The 16,471-nt window shown below is 39.5% G+C and overlaps 2 protein-coding genes across 2 annotated transcripts in view; both read right to left on the bottom strand.

Moving 5' to 3' along the window:
- The window catches only part of prkg2 (protein kinase cGMP-dependent 2), a 31,617-nt gene extending 30,347 nt beyond the window's left edge, over nucleotides 1–1,270 (bottom strand). The window contains exon 1 of the mRNA XM_078249816.1: nucleotides 753–1,270. Within this exon, the coding sequence (XP_078105942.1) occupies nucleotides 753–1,270 (518 nt within the window). The remainder of the gene's footprint in view (nucleotides 1–752) is intronic.
- Nucleotides 1,271–16,010: 14,740 nt separating this feature from the next.
- The window catches only part of rasgef1ba (RasGEF domain family, member 1Ba), a 32,757-nt gene continuing 32,296 nt past the window's right edge, over nucleotides 16,011–16,471 (bottom strand). Inside the window, exon 14 of the mRNA XM_078251443.1 lies at nucleotides 16,011–16,439. Within this exon, the coding sequence (XP_078107569.1) occupies nucleotides 16,415–16,439 (25 nt within the window). The 3' untranslated portion in view covers nucleotides 16,011–16,414. The remainder of the gene's footprint in view (nucleotides 16,440–16,471) is intronic.

The following is a 16,471-nucleotide window of genomic DNA, read 5'->3' as shown; positions in this document are numbered from 1 at the left end:
ATGGGTGGAGCTCCTATTTTTATGGAAATAAATGTTGATTGATGCCTGTTTATACCCTCTGGTAAAGAGATAATCACTGTGATAAATGACAGAAAAAATATAATGTGCATTTGTGCCATTAATTGTAAATAGGGTTATAATATGTCATGGAACATTCTTACTACATGGCCAAAAGTATACGGAAACCCAAAGATTACACCATTTCTTTATAGTCCTGGCTTTGTGCAGGGGGCATCCTTATGTTGAAACATGAAAGGGCCAAATATAAACTGTTGTCACAAAGTTGGAGGCACAATAAGGTCTACAATATTACTGTATAAGCTACTGTGCCATTGACATTTCCCTTTATTGGAACTAGGGGCCAAACCATAGAGAAAGCGGTTGTCCACATACTTTTGGCCCATATAGTGCATGTCACATTTTTGAGCCAGTAAATTATTTAAATGGAAACCTCATGAAGAAATAGATTCTGGACATACATATCAAAATAGAACATTTCATCAGTTCTGGCTTAAAGTCACTGACCAGCAGTTGGAACACTGAACATTTCTTCCACGTCACCACACTCATCTTTGCTTCTTGCCCACCTTCTGTCTACCACCCACTGCTGCTGCTGTTTCCATTTTAAACACTCCAGCCAAGATGGACTGGCCCTGAGGGCATCATGAACCTTTACTTTACCTGCCATCTGTCTGGCATCATTTTCCTTCTGCTTTTTGTGCTTTGAACCTTCCTGAACACAAACATCCCACCTTGCATCCTTCGGTACCCGGGCCTTCTCGAAAGAGAACTTTGGCAGGCTGCTGGAGTCGTAGGTCCTGGATGTGGGTTCGGCCGACACCCCGGCTTTGGCCCCTTTCCTTCTGTTGAGGGTTTCCTTGATACGAACACTGAGGTTGGGGCTGCCCCTGCTGGCAACTCTGATGGAAGGGGGCCGTGACGCCAGACCTGCCGAGGCCCCGCTCTGGTTCTTCATCACGTCCTGCAGCTTGTTGAGCTGGATGCACTTGTTCTGCAGCTCCTCGCTCAGCTCGGCCAGAGCTCGCGTCTGTTTGGCCAGCTGCTCCTGGAGAGTCTTGATCTGTAGCTCTTTGGCACAAAGCTCCTCATCCCTCCTCTTGCCCTCTCGCTCCAGCTCATCCACCCGGGCCCTCAGGGAGTCCAGGGGCAAGTTTTTGAACCCCTGATCTTTGTGGGGTCGGCTGTCGGAGGCGGCAGCAGAGCCGTCTGTGTGTTTGTAACGCTTTGATTTCATCGAACCATTCCCCATCTTGTCACCTGCAGAGAGGAAAGGGATTTTTTTTTTAACGTCAATATTTGCTGAAATTTATCAATGAGAAGTGAGCTTTTCCAACAGTACTGTGATTTTAGCACAAAATTGTCTGTTTGAGGAAGCTGGGAGTGAGGTTTCAAACAAAAGAGCGGATGCTGTGAGGAGAGAAAACCGGACAAAGACAGAAAGAGAGAGGAGAGCAAATCAGTATATAATGGTCAATGAGTGTCTTGCCATTTATTATTCAGGAGGCAGGAAGTATTGCATTACATCAACAGTCACTTCCTATCTGCTCAGACACTAGCAGTGTGGGATATGCTACTCAGGAAGCTTATGAAAAATAATCAAAATAAGAATAACAACCTTTTTCAATATAATTGCATCCTAAAGTGATCTTTATAGCATGTTTCTGCCTGCATAGTAAGAGTGTATCTAGGATAACAATGTCCGAGAACAATCATGTTTTTGTTGCGTGGAACTGTCTCCCACTCACACATACACATAGACTTCATTCATGACATTCCTGCTCGCATACAGTGAGTGGATGTCAGATCAGTTCTCAGACACTATTCTGACAATCAAAATCACAGACGTCGTTCATAAACTTATTTAGAAAGATTAACCTCTAAAATCCCATCTATTTTTTTATTTTTCCTTTTGTTTTAAAGCTTCAACTTTTTGACTGCAACATAAAAGAGCAGTACAATTTAGGCCTACTGGCGTTTAATTTTATAAGAATATTGGTAAAGGTCATGTTAAAACGAATTCGGTTTAGATTACTCATTCAAATATCTCCTAAAATGAGTGTGCACCTGCAACTTCAGATGCCTCGTCGTTCCTTTCCTGAGATGAGAGTAATAGATGAGTCGCTGTTTAGTTCAGAGGAGATCTCGGTTCTTACCTGATTTAGTTTGCAGTCTTCAAACGAGCCTGGGAGACGATTTAAAATTAAAAAGATTATGTGTTCGCACATTCGAGCATCCGTGTAGAGAAACGGTCCATCTACAACACTGGTCGCATCCTCTCCTCCCTCTATCTCCCCCTCTCTCGCGCGCTCTCTTTTCTCATAGGCGGTGCACGTTCGTGTGTGCGCGGTCACCGTCATGATTGGCAGCCTCGGGTCAGGTGTGAGCGACGTAGACCACGTTTTAAGTAAGTTGTTAAGGTAACTTCAACCTAAAAGCGTTTTATGTGTAATTATTATACAATATGTGTTATTTAGGTTATGTTACTGGTCCAGATACACTTTTAGCATCTTGGCAATCAGTTGGAAAATAAACTCCCAACACTTTATTTTATTATCTTTTTATTTAACCAGGAAAACCTCACTGAGGAAGGAGCAATACGCTACATGTGACATTATTAGGTTCTGTTTTAGCATTTAGCATTGTCTTGTAATTATAGCTGGCTACAATTGTCGCTGTTTAGCTAAATTTACAACTCACTTTAAAGCTGCATTGATTGTTTTAGCCACTTGAGAGCATCGATCTAGGTGAAAAAAGCATCTGACTTATCCTCAATTATACAGTAACACATCAGTCTCCTAAGGGACTGTTCGTTATTTATTTCAGGGGCATGCACCGGAGGAGCTTTGGGATCTTTAGTCAAAATAGACCTGACCCTCCCTTCACCAGCAATACATTTTTGATGACCCTCAAAAGTGATATGGAAAAAAGGGATGACTCTGCCCAACAATTTATTGATGCCTTCTGTATTGGTATTGGTATTTACACAATAAACATGGAAACTAAATGCACACTTCTTGCATTACTGCATTACTTCAAATACTAAGTTACTCATCTAGTAAACTAGTATTCACATGAAATAAAACAATAAAACATTGAGACCATTCAGCAAATCACACTGGTTGTTATGGACTCGTCACTAGGCTTCCTCAGTCATTGCATATTTTAGCATATAGGTAAAGCTGCTGAAGTTGAACATTATCCAAAACTCCATTTCTCAGACGAACGTCAATTTGGGAGCTTGCATGCTACCACTCCTTCCTTCTCAAATGCCTTGAAAAGGCTGTCGTTTATATATATATATATATATATATATATATATATATATACCATATAAATACTAGGACCAAAAGGATATTTGAGTCGGGTATGGTTGCAGCCTGGAGACCTCTCGTCTCATGCCCTCCCGACTTGGTGCAGTCCTTTCCAGACTTTTCAAAATAAAAGCTTGCGTCTGGTCCGTTATGTTTTCGTACAGTGTTTTGGATGTTTTTGAACTAAACAGTATGGCAATCATGCTAATGAATACAATTATTTTTTCTTCAGATGTCTTACTTACAACACGATGGAGCTAGCAAAGCAGATTTGTGTTTATATGTGCGAGCAGGATTTATTCAGTTTGGGAAATCCCACGGTCTCTAAAGCTACAGCTCAAATTGTCTGGCTGACTAAACAAGGAGGGACCCATCTGCTAGCGATAGGGGCCGAGACTGAGAGAGCTACATGGAGCTACATGGATAAGTATGCACCAATATGTGGTCCTGAATCAGACCTAGGTCAGATTTTTTTCAATCCGGCCGCAGTGTTAACAACCAAGGCAGATTTGATGCGACTTTTACGTCAATCTACATCGACATTTGTCACAATTATGCGCCGGCGGGAGTTAGCCCTAGACACAGACAGTAAAATTAAAAACTTGACCATGCCTACAAAATGGAGAACAGTGATGGAGCAAAAATCCGAATTAAGCATTAAGACTTGTGTGTAAATGTAACCTTAGCTGCTAGAAAGTTCCACTTTCTTCAGCATCTTGTTGCTTGTCAGTCTTCTGATTGGTGTATGACAGGTAGCATACAGTGGGTTTATCAGAGATTGTTTGCTCAAAACAGCTGCCTGCTGCTAGCCGGAAAAAAAAGTTTTTAAAGAGAGTAGTGAGAGGAAGCAAAACAGTGACGTTGCAGGCTGGAAAAACCAAAACATTTGCTTTTAAGACGCTGAAACACTCAGTAGAGCTGAGGGGAAGTGCAGAGATTGATGATAACTCACTGTGGGGTATTTGTGACACCTTTCACAGTACATTTCTACACAGTACCATCTTTGTAGTCTTTGTTCATATACAAATATTCATTAAAACAAAGAGAGATAGTATAATATACTCTAGGTGCCACCCTATCTATGCCTTTACTATGATAATTCTCGTCTCTTGGGTTCCATGTTTTCATATTTTGCATTTCTCTGGTTTGGGACAAGTGAAAGTCTAGACCCAAAGCTTTAGTCTTTCACATCCACAAATGATTAATTGGTTTTCACAGTGCGTTTGTCTGTGATGCAGCCTTGCCTGCAGCAGGTTTTATTGACAGGTACAGAACAATAATGGCAGGTGGCCAAATCTGAATCATCTGCAGCAGTCACAGAACAACAAAGTAAAAATCCAGGTCACTGACTTCTAACCTGAACCTGAGAGTAATCGGAGAGGCTGGCAAATGATCTGAGGACACATTCTGAATAGGCAAACATGTTGACACACTAAAGGCATTTAGCTGACTCTGTAATACATGCATTCTCCCAGTGGCTGAGTAGGGTTGCAGTAACTTGCTCAAGGGCAGTCTGGCAGAACACATGTTCATATTGGAAGAATTAACTGTTTTGGCTTCACAGTTTTTAACCCCGCCACCCTAAAGTCTGGGTTTAAACCCACCAGGCAGCTGGCTTTGTTTTTGCAGTTTGCATGCTCTCCTCATGTTTACATGTGCTTCCTCTTGTTGTTTACAGTGTTTACGATCTCACATCACTGGATAGCTGACAGGATATTCAATTCAATTCAATTTTATTTATAGTATCAAATCATAACAATAGTTATCTCAGGACACTTTACAGATAGAGTAGGTCTAGACCACACTCTATAATTTACAAAGACCCAACAATTTCTGTAATTCCCCCAAGAGCAAGCATTTAGTGCGACAGTGGCGAGGAAAAACTCCTTTTAGGAAGAAACCTTGGTGATGAGAAAAACTTCTTTTAGGGAGAAACCTTGGACAGACCCAGGTTCTTGGTAGGTGGTGTCTGACGGTGCCGGTTGGGGGTGTGATGAACAGTGGCAATAATAGTCACAATAAAGATAATGGAACAATGACCAGAAATAGTAGTTGTAGTAGTTCATGGCATAGCAGGGCACTGCAGGGCGTTACAGGACGTAGCAGGGCAGAGCAGAGCATAGCAGGGCGTAACAGGACGTAGCAGGGCATAGCAGGACGCAGCAGGACGTAGCAGGTCACTGCAGAGCGTAGCAGGGTGTAACAGGGCATAGCAGGGTGCAGAGCAGGACTACCAGGACAGCTGAAATCATGATTTAGGTGCCACCCTAAGCCAAGGAAACATAAGGACTCCAGGGAATAAGCTCCCCAGAGCTAAGTTAGTAACAAGCATTTCTGGGACAAGGATGCACACAGATGGAAAGAGAGAGGAGAGAGAAGCTCAGTGTGTCAAAGGAAGTCCACCAGCAGTCTAAAACTATAACAGCATAATTAAGGGAGACAGGTTAAGGAGAGGAGCCTGGTCGGGCTAGAACTCTCCCCTGCCGGATCGGGCTGTACTGGCCTGCCTCCCTCTACTTTGATTATATCATTTATTATATGGTAGATTAATCTGACGACTATGAAGAGAAGCAGAAAAGCTGAGCACTGCAACTCCTCACTCCCTAAATATAAGCTTTATCGAAGAGGCAAGTTTTAAGTTTACTTTTAAATGTGGTGACGGTGTTCCTCAGGAGAGGAGCCTGATAGCTGAAGGCTCTGGCTCCCATTCTACTTTTAGAGACTCTAGGAACCACAAGTAACTCTGCATTCTGGGAGTGCAGTGCTCTAGTGGGACAATAAGGTACTATGAGCTCTTCAATATATGATGGTGCTTGACCATTTAGAGCTTTGTAGGTCAGGAGAAGGGACGCGATGCTGGATCAGCTGGAGAGTCTTAAGGGACCCATTTGGGCAACCTGATAGTAAGGAATTACAGTAGTCCAGCCTGGAAGTAACGAATGCATGGACTAGTTTTTCAGCATTGTTTTGAGACAGAATGTGCCTAATTTTGGCAATGTTACGAAGATGAAAAAAGGCTGTTCTTGAGGTTTGTTTTAAGTGGGTGTTAAAGGATATATCCTGATCAAAAATAACTCCTAGATTACCAGATTTCTGACAGTAGTGCTGGAGGCCAGGGCAATACCATCCAGAGTAACTATATCTTTGGATAATGAGGTTCGGAGGTGTTTAGGGCCCAGCACAATAACTTCAGTTTTGCTTGAGTTTAACATCAGAAAATTCTAAATTTTAGGTCTAGGTCATCCATGATTTTATATCTTTAATTCATGCTTGAAGTTTAGCTAACTGACTGGTGTCATCTGGCTTGATTGATAAGTATAATTGGATTAACAGTGAAAGTTAATTTAGTGTTTCCTAATAATATTGCCTAGAGGAAGCATATATAAGGAGAATATAATTGGTCCAAACACTGAGCCTTGTGGAACGCCATGGCTAACTTTAGCATACCTGGAGGATTTATCGTTAACATTAACAAATTGGGATCGGTCAGAGAAATAGGACTTAAATCAGCTTAGTGTGATTCCTTTAATGCCAACTAAATGTTCCAGTCTCTGTAACGGGGATGGTATGGTCAATAGTGTCGAATGCAGTACTAAGATCTAATAAGACAAGTACGGAGACAAGTCCTTTGTCTGAAGCAGTTAGAAGGTTGTTAGTAATTTTCACCAGTGCCGTCTCTGTGCTATGATGTATTCTAAATCCTGACTGAAAGTCCTCAAATAAACTATTGCTAAATCACATAACTGATTAGCGACTACCTTCTCAAGGGTCTTGGAGAGAAAGGGAAGGTTAGATATAGGTCTATAGTTGGCTAAGACCTCTTTTCAGAAGAGGTTTTAGCACAGCTACTGCGATACATAACCTGTTAATAAAGACATTGATCATATCTAGTAATGAAGTGTTAACCATGGGTAACACTTCTTTAAAGTGTAACTCTCGCCAAAATGCAACCTAGGGTCTATTTGTGAATGTACCCGAGTCAAACTTTCGTCTAAAAGCATAATTAGGATGGAATCGCCACTTTTAAGATTTACCGTATTTTCGTTTTTCGGGCAAATGGCCTTTCGAATGGGAGTGCTAGGGGCACTTTTATGCTAGCCTCAAAATAGATATTTTTAAAACACTAAGAAGGCTCGACACAACATGAAACTTTGCTCGAAGTATGACCAGGGTCTCTACACCTTAACAAAAGTATTGACAACATTGTTTGTGTACACAGAGTTTACTAAAAAAGGTTTTGAGCAACTCACTGTAGCTGTTGTTCTTCCGGTCCCCGTCTATCGAGCCAGTCAAAAATAGTCGAGGGAGGAGAGTTTAGTTCCATATAAATGCACGGATAATTTGTTGTTTTGTCGTTAGTGAAACACAATATTGACCTTGTAGTTGAAAAAGGAGCCTCATATAGGAATGACATTTCCTCCTATGGAGTCCGTTCATTCGCATTCGGAGATCGCCTATTTTTGACTGGGAAAATGGCGGATAGCGTAAACAACAACTGCTAACGTGAGTTGCTCAAAACCTTTCTTTTGAGTAAACTCTGGGTACACAAACAATGTTGTCAATGCTTTTGTTAAGGTGTAGAGCCCCTGGTGATACTTCAAGCAAAGTTTCATGTTGTATCGAGCCTTCTTAGTGTTTTAAAAATAGCTATTTTGAGGCTAGCATAAAAGTGCCCCTAGCACTCCCATTCAAAAGGCCATTTGACCGAAAAACGAAAATACGGTAAATCTTAAAAGTAAAACGAAAGTTTGACTCGGGTACATTCACAAAAACACCCAAGATTGCATTTTGGCGAAAGTTACGTTTTTAGTAGCCTCATTGGGATGGGGTCTAAGAGTCAGGTAGATGGCTTAGCTGAAGAGACCTTTAACATTAATTGTTGAAGATCTATAGGATAAAAGCAGTCTAGTGTCTATGTCAGGGCTTGTCATTCTTTCTAACAGCGTTTAAAGATGAACCGTTAGAGGTTGAGGGCAAAAGGTGATGAATTTTATTTCTAATTGTTATAATTTTATCATTGAAGAAGCTCAAGTCATCACTACTCAGAGCTATAGGAATAGATGGCTCAATAGAGCTGTAGCTATCTGTCAGCCTGGCTACCTTGGGTTGTTCTTATTTTAGTGATGAGTAATAGTCTGATCTGGCATTTCTGATGGCCTTCCTGTAGGTTTTCAGACTGTCTTGCCAATCTAAACGAGATTCTTCCAGTTTGGTGGAACGCCATTTACTTTCAAGTTTTCGCGAGATTTGTTTTAATTTGCGAATTTGGGAGTTATACCAAGTTTCCTTTGCTTCATCATCTTCTTTTTGAGGGGAGCAACAGAGTCTAAAGTTATCTGTAGGCAGGCCATAGCACCGTCTACAAAAATCATCAATTTGGGAGGGACTAAAGTTAACATAAAGGTCTCTGTTATATTAAAGCACAACAGTGAGTTAAATGCTGTTGGAATATCTTCCTTAAATTTAGCTATAGCACTGTCAGATAGGCATCTAGTGTAGAAGCTTTTATCTAATTTCGTATAGTCGGGTAGTAAGAATTCAAAAGTTATTAAAAATGGTCTGATAATAAAGGATTCTGCAGAAATACTATTAAATCTTCAATTTCGATGCCATATGCCAGCACAAGGTCGTGGGTGTGGTTAAAACAGTGAGTGGCCTTATGCACTCTCTGACTAAAACCAATTGATCTAGTAGTGAGTTGAAAGCAATACTAAGGCTATTGATGATGTGATAAAAACTCAGAGAATTCCGATAAAAATTCAGAATATGGACCTGGAGCTCGGTAAACAACAACAAATATAATTGGTTGTAATGTTTTCCATGTTTGATGTTGAAGATTAAGAACAAGGCTCTTCATTTAGACTAACACAAATCGTTTACTAATACTGCTTTAGAAGAATCTAATATTTAATAGTCCACATCTAATTTTCTTATTCTGTTCTATCATTGCAGTGATTTAATTCCAATTTGGTTGTTATGTATAGCCCCTCTTTTGTTTACCTTTGATTTAACCGATCTCAGTCGGGGGACAGATACCGTGGTTATAAGAATATGAGTGGGCGACTGCTCTAACGGAAGCACAGAGGAGCGCGTAGCACTGCACCTCTTATTACTAATATCAAATTTGGGTTGTCATGGTTTATGACCGATAATAGACTCGGTCAGATTTTTTGATTTGAGAGCGGCTCCGTCCAAAGTGGGATGAATTCCGTCTCTCCTAATCAGACCAGGCTTTCCCCAGAATGCCCTCCAGTTATTCACGTAGCCCACATCATTAGCTGGGCACCATCCCAACAACCAGCGATGGAAGGATGACATGCGGCTGTACGTCATCGCTGATCAGGTTTGGCAGGGGTCTAGAGAAAACTACTGAGACCGACATTGTCTTTGCATATGCACAAAGTGACTCAACATTAATTTTAGTGATCTCCGATTTGCGTAATCGGGTATTATTACCACCTACGTGAAGTATGCTCTTAGTGTAGGCTATTTATGGTTATCTTTAGCCAGCAGTCTACATCGCATGCTCCAGTACATGGTTAGTTTAGTTGCAAGATGACATTATCTAGACCCAAATCAGTCTTGATTTATGGTGAGATTTGATGAGAGGGCCAGATTATTAAGGGTGGTTATGGTTAAAAAATGTTCTGTACCGGTAGGCTACCGATACCAATACCATGACTTTGATACCAGTTCCTGAAAGAAACTTTTTTCGATACCAATTTTATAAAATCCATTTTAACAAAAACAATTACAGTTTTACACATTACAGCACAACTCTTTTAATTTATTTTTCAGCTCCTACTACGTCCTGTCTCTGTGCGTAACATAGAGTTTTTCCTGCCTGCCTCTACGACATGTAACCTACATGTAACGTTAATCAGCCAATCACGAGCATTATTATATCTTGGTAGCAGCATGCTGCATGTATTGGCTCACTGACGCTAATGACATTTACTCCTTAGGTAGGCCTCTTGAAATATGGTATTGAATGACGAGGCATTTTTCAATAATCGATACTATGGAGGCAATTCGGTCTGTGCCTAAAAAGTATTGAATTTGGTACCCAGCAATACAGCTTAAATATTTGTAAACACATGAAATTGTTCAGTCTGTTGCACAATAGTTTTCCACCTCCAGTTGCCACAGTATAACATACAGTGATCTGTTGTATAGCTACAGTTTTCATATTTAAAATGTCTCTAAATGTTACAGCATGGCATCGTTTAAAGGTCGTAGTTGAGTGCAGTGGTTTATGACCTGTTTAGCTTCTGACCCTCTGGCACAAATCAATGTCTTCTTGTGACCCATTATCATGTCAGTGGGTAATGACCAGGTCGACCAATATACCAATATAACACCTCTTGGTTGGGAGCCACAGGTTTAATGTGATTTGTTATTGTTTATTGGCTTTGTAGTTCTTCAGATACCATATTAAAGTACTGCAATGTGTCTCTTTTAAAATAATATGATGTAGTTTCGTATATAATGTTAACTCTAACTGTCCTATTATAGTACAGCACATGTCCAGATATCACAGGGTGTTATCAGAATGGTATGAATAAGTATTTTGAATGGCAGAGTTTAATTTGAGACTTTTTGAATGCCATAATTAAGTATGATGTTTGTTGTTGATGATTCAAAAATTTCATTAACGTATGTTGTCATTTTGTGGAGACCATAGACTTACTATGCAGATATTTAAACACATGGTCTAATATGTTATTTGAACCCTGATGCATTACTTTAAACACCATAGTATGATGTACTTACTTTATTTTGAATACCAAATATAGGATAATCAGTTCTGGATGCCATTAAACATAGCATAGTTTTTAGTGCTGTGCAGTTAACGCATATATGTTCCATTTTTCTTTTAAATGTGTGTGACTTATCTTGAATATAGTAGAAGTCAAATTTAGGGCAATATTAATGTTATATGCCAAAGAGTAGGACACTGATTGGTCATTCTGTCTCCAAGATCACACATTATCCGTTTTCTTTTACATGAATAATATTTTTTTAAAGCTATATATATCTCACTTTATTATTGCCTCAAATCTTTGTGTATTGTTGTGAGTGCTGGAAGTGTAATTCAGCAGCAAACACTGTCAGCATTGCATTAACTTTATTTGGCCACTCGGTGGAGCCAAATATACATTTTTATTTCCTGCCTCTGCAGAAAATTCAGCCCCAACATCACCAGAAAACACGATCACAATACTTCCGTCTCTCACTGATTTCATCAAATATTGATCATAAAGTTTTTTTCGTCTTACACAGCATGTTATATTGTTGTCCCTTAACCTATTTCTCATTTACCTTCAAGAAAGTTTTGTAAATGATTTTAAGAGAAACTTTAAGTGCCTTTTTATTGCTTTCCAGGAAAATTAGATTTGTCTTCTGTTATAGGGAGACATAACTTGTGTACCTTCAATAAGTCTGTTTCCCTTACCAGGTTTGTTTTCCAGGTCCCTGGCTCATACTAAATTAGGTCTGCATGTCTTTTTGTGTTACATTATAAGTTACTTATATATGTTAACCAGAGTCAAATTCCTTGTATGTGTATACATACTTGGCCAATAAAGCTGATTCTGATGTTATTTAAGATTTGGTTTAATCTGATGATAAAAGGTGAGGTTTCATGTCAGCATTATGTAATCACTAAAGTCCACACCGGATCCAGATCTTTAATATACGACACATTACAGACTGTGTTAACTTCCACCTTACCAGCATTCTGTTATGCTTCTCTTGTCATGCTGTCTGTTCCTGGGTCATGTACATTGCCACAGTCCAGCTGATCTGTAATGGTTCTTACCACTGGTGAGTCCACCTTTCTCTGCTTGAAGTGCTCATTCACTGCTGCTTTGACAGGTTTGACGTGTTGCTTTTAACGTTTTGATGCATCACTTAATTGATGTTGCCACAATTGAAACCAGCGTTCATCTGGGAAGACAAGACAAACCTGTAGTGTCTCAGCTGAGGGTCAGACCTTTTCATAATGCTAGACATTAAAGAAACTGTGTTGCTTGGTATTTGCAGATAACAGTGGATCCTAAAACCCATGCTGAATGTAAATAAGATTATTTTTTTTATAATTTATGTTCATTAAACACAAGATATTTACCACTTTGTCATTGTACAAAATGAACAACGAAATGTTTAGCAGAAGTTCACCCAGTATCATAAATCCAAATCTAAAAGACAAGAAATAAATAGTAAAACACATGGGCCGTATGTGAAGGTATGAATGTGTGTGCATGCGTGTGGGGGGGGTTGTCCTGGTCCTGATTGACCTGTAGCGCCTGCCAGAGGGCAGCAGGTCAAACAGGGGGTAGGCAGGATGGGAGCAGTCTTTGATGATTGCCTTAGATCTGCTGAGGCAGCGGGATGAATTGATGTCCTTCAGGGAGGGGAAGGGCAGCCGATGATCCTCTGAGCGGTGTTGACCACTCTCTGGAGCTTCTTCCGTTCTGCCTCAGTGCAGTGTGAGAACCACACCGTGATGCAATACGTTAGGATGCTCTCGACGGTGGAACAGTAGAAGGTCACTAGCAGCTCCTTGCCGTTGTTGTTGTTCCTTAGTACTCTCAGGAAGTGCAGGCATTGCTGTGGCTTTTTAATGACAGCTGTGGTGTTTGTCGTCCAGGAGAGGTCAGCAGAGATCATGGTGCCCAGGAAGGTGAAGGTGTGTATAGTTTTTTATAAAAAAGTCATAGTACAGCTTGTCATAAAAAGTCATAGTATAGTATGTCCTAAAATTCATAAAAGGTCATAGCATAGCATGTCATAAAAAGACATTGTATAGCATGTCATAAAAAAGTCATAGTATAGTATGTCATAAAAATTCATAAAAAGCCATAGTATAGTATGTTATAAAACGCCATAAAAAGTCACAGTATAGCATGTCATAAAAAGTCATCAAATGTCATATATAGCATGTTATAAAAATTCGTAAAAGTAATAGTATAGTATGTCAAAGATTCTTGAAAAGTCATACTATACTATAGTATGTCATAAAAGTCAGAGTATAGCATGTCATAAAAAGTCATGGTATAGTATGTCATAAAAATTATTTTAAAAAAATCATACTGGAAGCTCACCTGGTAGAGTGGGCGCCCATATATAGAGGTTTACTCCTTGACGCAGCGGTCGCGGATTCGATTCCGACCTGTGGCCCTTTGCTGCATGTCATTCACCTTCTCTCTCCCCTTTCAAGTCTAAGTTGTCCTATACAAATAAAGGCCTAAAATACCCTCCCCCCCAAAAAAAAAAAATATATATAAAAAAAATCACAGTATAGTATGTTATAAAAAGTCAGAAAAATTCATAGTATAGTATTTCATAAAAACGTCATAGTATAGCATGTCATATAAAGTCATAGTATAGCATGCCATAACAATTCATTAAAAAAGTCATAGTATAGAATGTTATAAAAATGCATAAAATGTCAGTGTCATAAAAATTTTAAAAAAAAGTCTGTATAGTATGTCATAAAAAGTGATACAAAAGTCATAGTATAGTATGTCATAGAAACTCATAAGTCATAGTATAAATCAGTGGTTCCCAACCTGGGGTCCGGGGATCCCTCAGGGGGGCGGCAAAGATCACAGGGGGTGCGCAAGTCTTTATCTGGTTTGATGTTGAGGTAAAAAAAAAATAATATTTGCACGTTAAACAAATTATGATAATACACTAGAATATATAATGTATACAAAAGTCTGTATAAAAACTATATATTTTTGTATATATAAAATTGTAGTCAGGCTACTTAGTAGGCCAAACCTCCGGGACCTCTTAATCTGGGACCCTTGCTGTCATCAGGTCAGCTGCTAGCTGCTATCATCCTCGTTTCTCCTGCCGCCACGGCATCACTGTTTCATGAATGAAACATGGCGGAGAAACGTAAAAGTGCTGATAACTGCTCTCTATCAAAAAAGAAAGTAAGGCGCTATTTCGAGAGTTACCTCAACTTCGGTTTCGGAGGGGGGGGCTCAGCTTTTCTTAGACATAAGTAGAGGGGCGCCAAGGAAAAAAGGTTGGGAACCACTGGTATAAATGATAGAAACTAAATTGTATTTGACTGAGCAATAAGTACTACTTACACATTTATTTTGAAAGTTATTTATTCCTTGGTAAGATATTAAGCTGTTTATTCTGTAGCAAAATCCAACTCTTTGAAATAATAATGTAAAGATAATGTAACATTTATCTTCTTTTTTTTTATGACACCTGAGCCAGCTCCATTGCTTTATGAAGTCTGAGATGCAATAGAAATCTTAACGGTTGTATTTAAAAGAACTCCTGAAACACCACCTGTTTACCACAGCCTACATCCTCCTTTAGCTTAGCCACAGTAATTCTGTAAAGTGTCTTGGGTTTCTTGAAAGGCGCTATATATTTATAAAGTCATTATTATTACGTTATATACACTTCCATGCTCAAATCGTTTAAGAAACCCACCGAGACACTTAATACTTTTAAACATTGTTTATTAACTTTCTCTTTGAAACACTACTAACTCATTTACAAATGGTTCCTCTTTCCATTTTTAACAGTCCAAATACAAATGAATGAACACAGGAAGGGGAAAAAAACAAACACAGTACACAATAAATCACAACAGCACTCTGTGTTGAGGGAGGAGCAGTCAAGGCAAAGCAGACATCAGTCATTTAACATCATACTCTGAGCTAGTACCTTGAAAAATAAGTCTCATACAAACTTGTATATAAAAATAATAGTTAAGTCAATACCTGAGGACTACTTAAGTATGTTATGTACCTAGTACAAAATTAAATAACAATAAAATAATAGTAAATATTGGCATGAGGACATAATGTGACTACACAAATATATTTATAAATTAAACAAATATGGCAGAAACTATACTTTTTTATAATATGAAAATGAAAACATAAAAAGGATATTATTTAGCATGTTTAGGGTTTAAACATAAATCCTCAGTGCACATTATTCGACCACACAAAATCCATTCACTTTTCAGACTGAACCACCAGGGGGCAGCACAAGCACACTCGTTTTCTACATTAGAGCAGGACCAAAAGGGGGAAAATATGAATGGTAGCCTACAGCCCAGCTTATCTTCTCAGCAGCACTGGGGCTATTTTAACATTAATTATCAGGAACAACAGGAAACACACCTTCCATTTAAACTCACTGCTAAAGGCCTCAGTAATGAAGTGCTCGTCAGAGCATCCAACAGTGTCTCAAACCCCAATTCCTATGTTGGAAAGATGCAGGGGACGGGGGTTTCAGATGCCGTTTAACCAAAGTGTTTCTCGTATGGTTGAAGGTTACTGAGGCCTTGGGTGTGTCAAATATAAACGGCAAGGAAGTGTTACTTCCTGCTTAAGAAAATCACAAAAATGCATACCACACAAACAAAAAAAAACTCAGTTACATCTTCTTTAAAATGCAGCCAGCGCATTTTCTTACACATCACGATTAACAAAACCTTCAGGAACATGAAGTGAGATATACTCAAAGGAAGGAGACAAAATAAGACAAATGATGGCTAGCTTAATGATAAACAGTGTTCCAGGCAAGTTTTGAGTTCTCCGTACAAAGAACGCTGGCTTATTAAACCAGCAAGTAAAGCGTTTCTGTTGAGTTAGCCAACCAGCAGCTAACTTTGTAGCTTCAGTGAAAAACACTTGTTGAAAACTAGCGGGGTGGACAAACAACCCCAACAACTCTATTTACGCTCACAGAAGGTTTATCAGGGTGAAATGCTTCAGAAAAGAAACCTTGGCACCCCTTGGCTTTTACTGTGAAGGTTTGTAGCATTTCTCTACAAGACTACAAAGTCATACAAAGAGGAAAAACAGCTGTCCTGAAATATACAGCACAAAGAGCGAGAAGGTGAGGAAAAGCAGAGCTTGATAGAAATCTGAAGCTGGGGGGGGGGGGGACACAAAAGATCCTCGCCAGCCAAAGTAGAGATTGTCGTTTCCCTTCCAACACGGGAATACTTTGTTTAGACAACGGCGGCGTTGACAGGGCCTGGCTCGCTTGTCAGGGGTTTGTCTTCATTCTGATTTCTTCAGATTAGAAGTTTAGACCCTGCTTAGCAGAGTGGATCTGTGGAGACAAGAAAGAAACCGCTGTTAGTC

This window comes from Sander vitreus, chromosome 5, assembly GCF_031162955.1.
Source record: "Sander vitreus isolate 19-12246 chromosome 5, sanVit1, whole genome shotgun sequence".
Classification (NCBI taxonomy): domain Eukaryota; kingdom Metazoa; phylum Chordata; class Actinopteri; order Perciformes; family Percidae; genus Sander; species Sander vitreus.
Note: the sequence above shows the minus strand (reverse complement) of the source record. Positions and strands in the feature narration are given on the sequence as shown.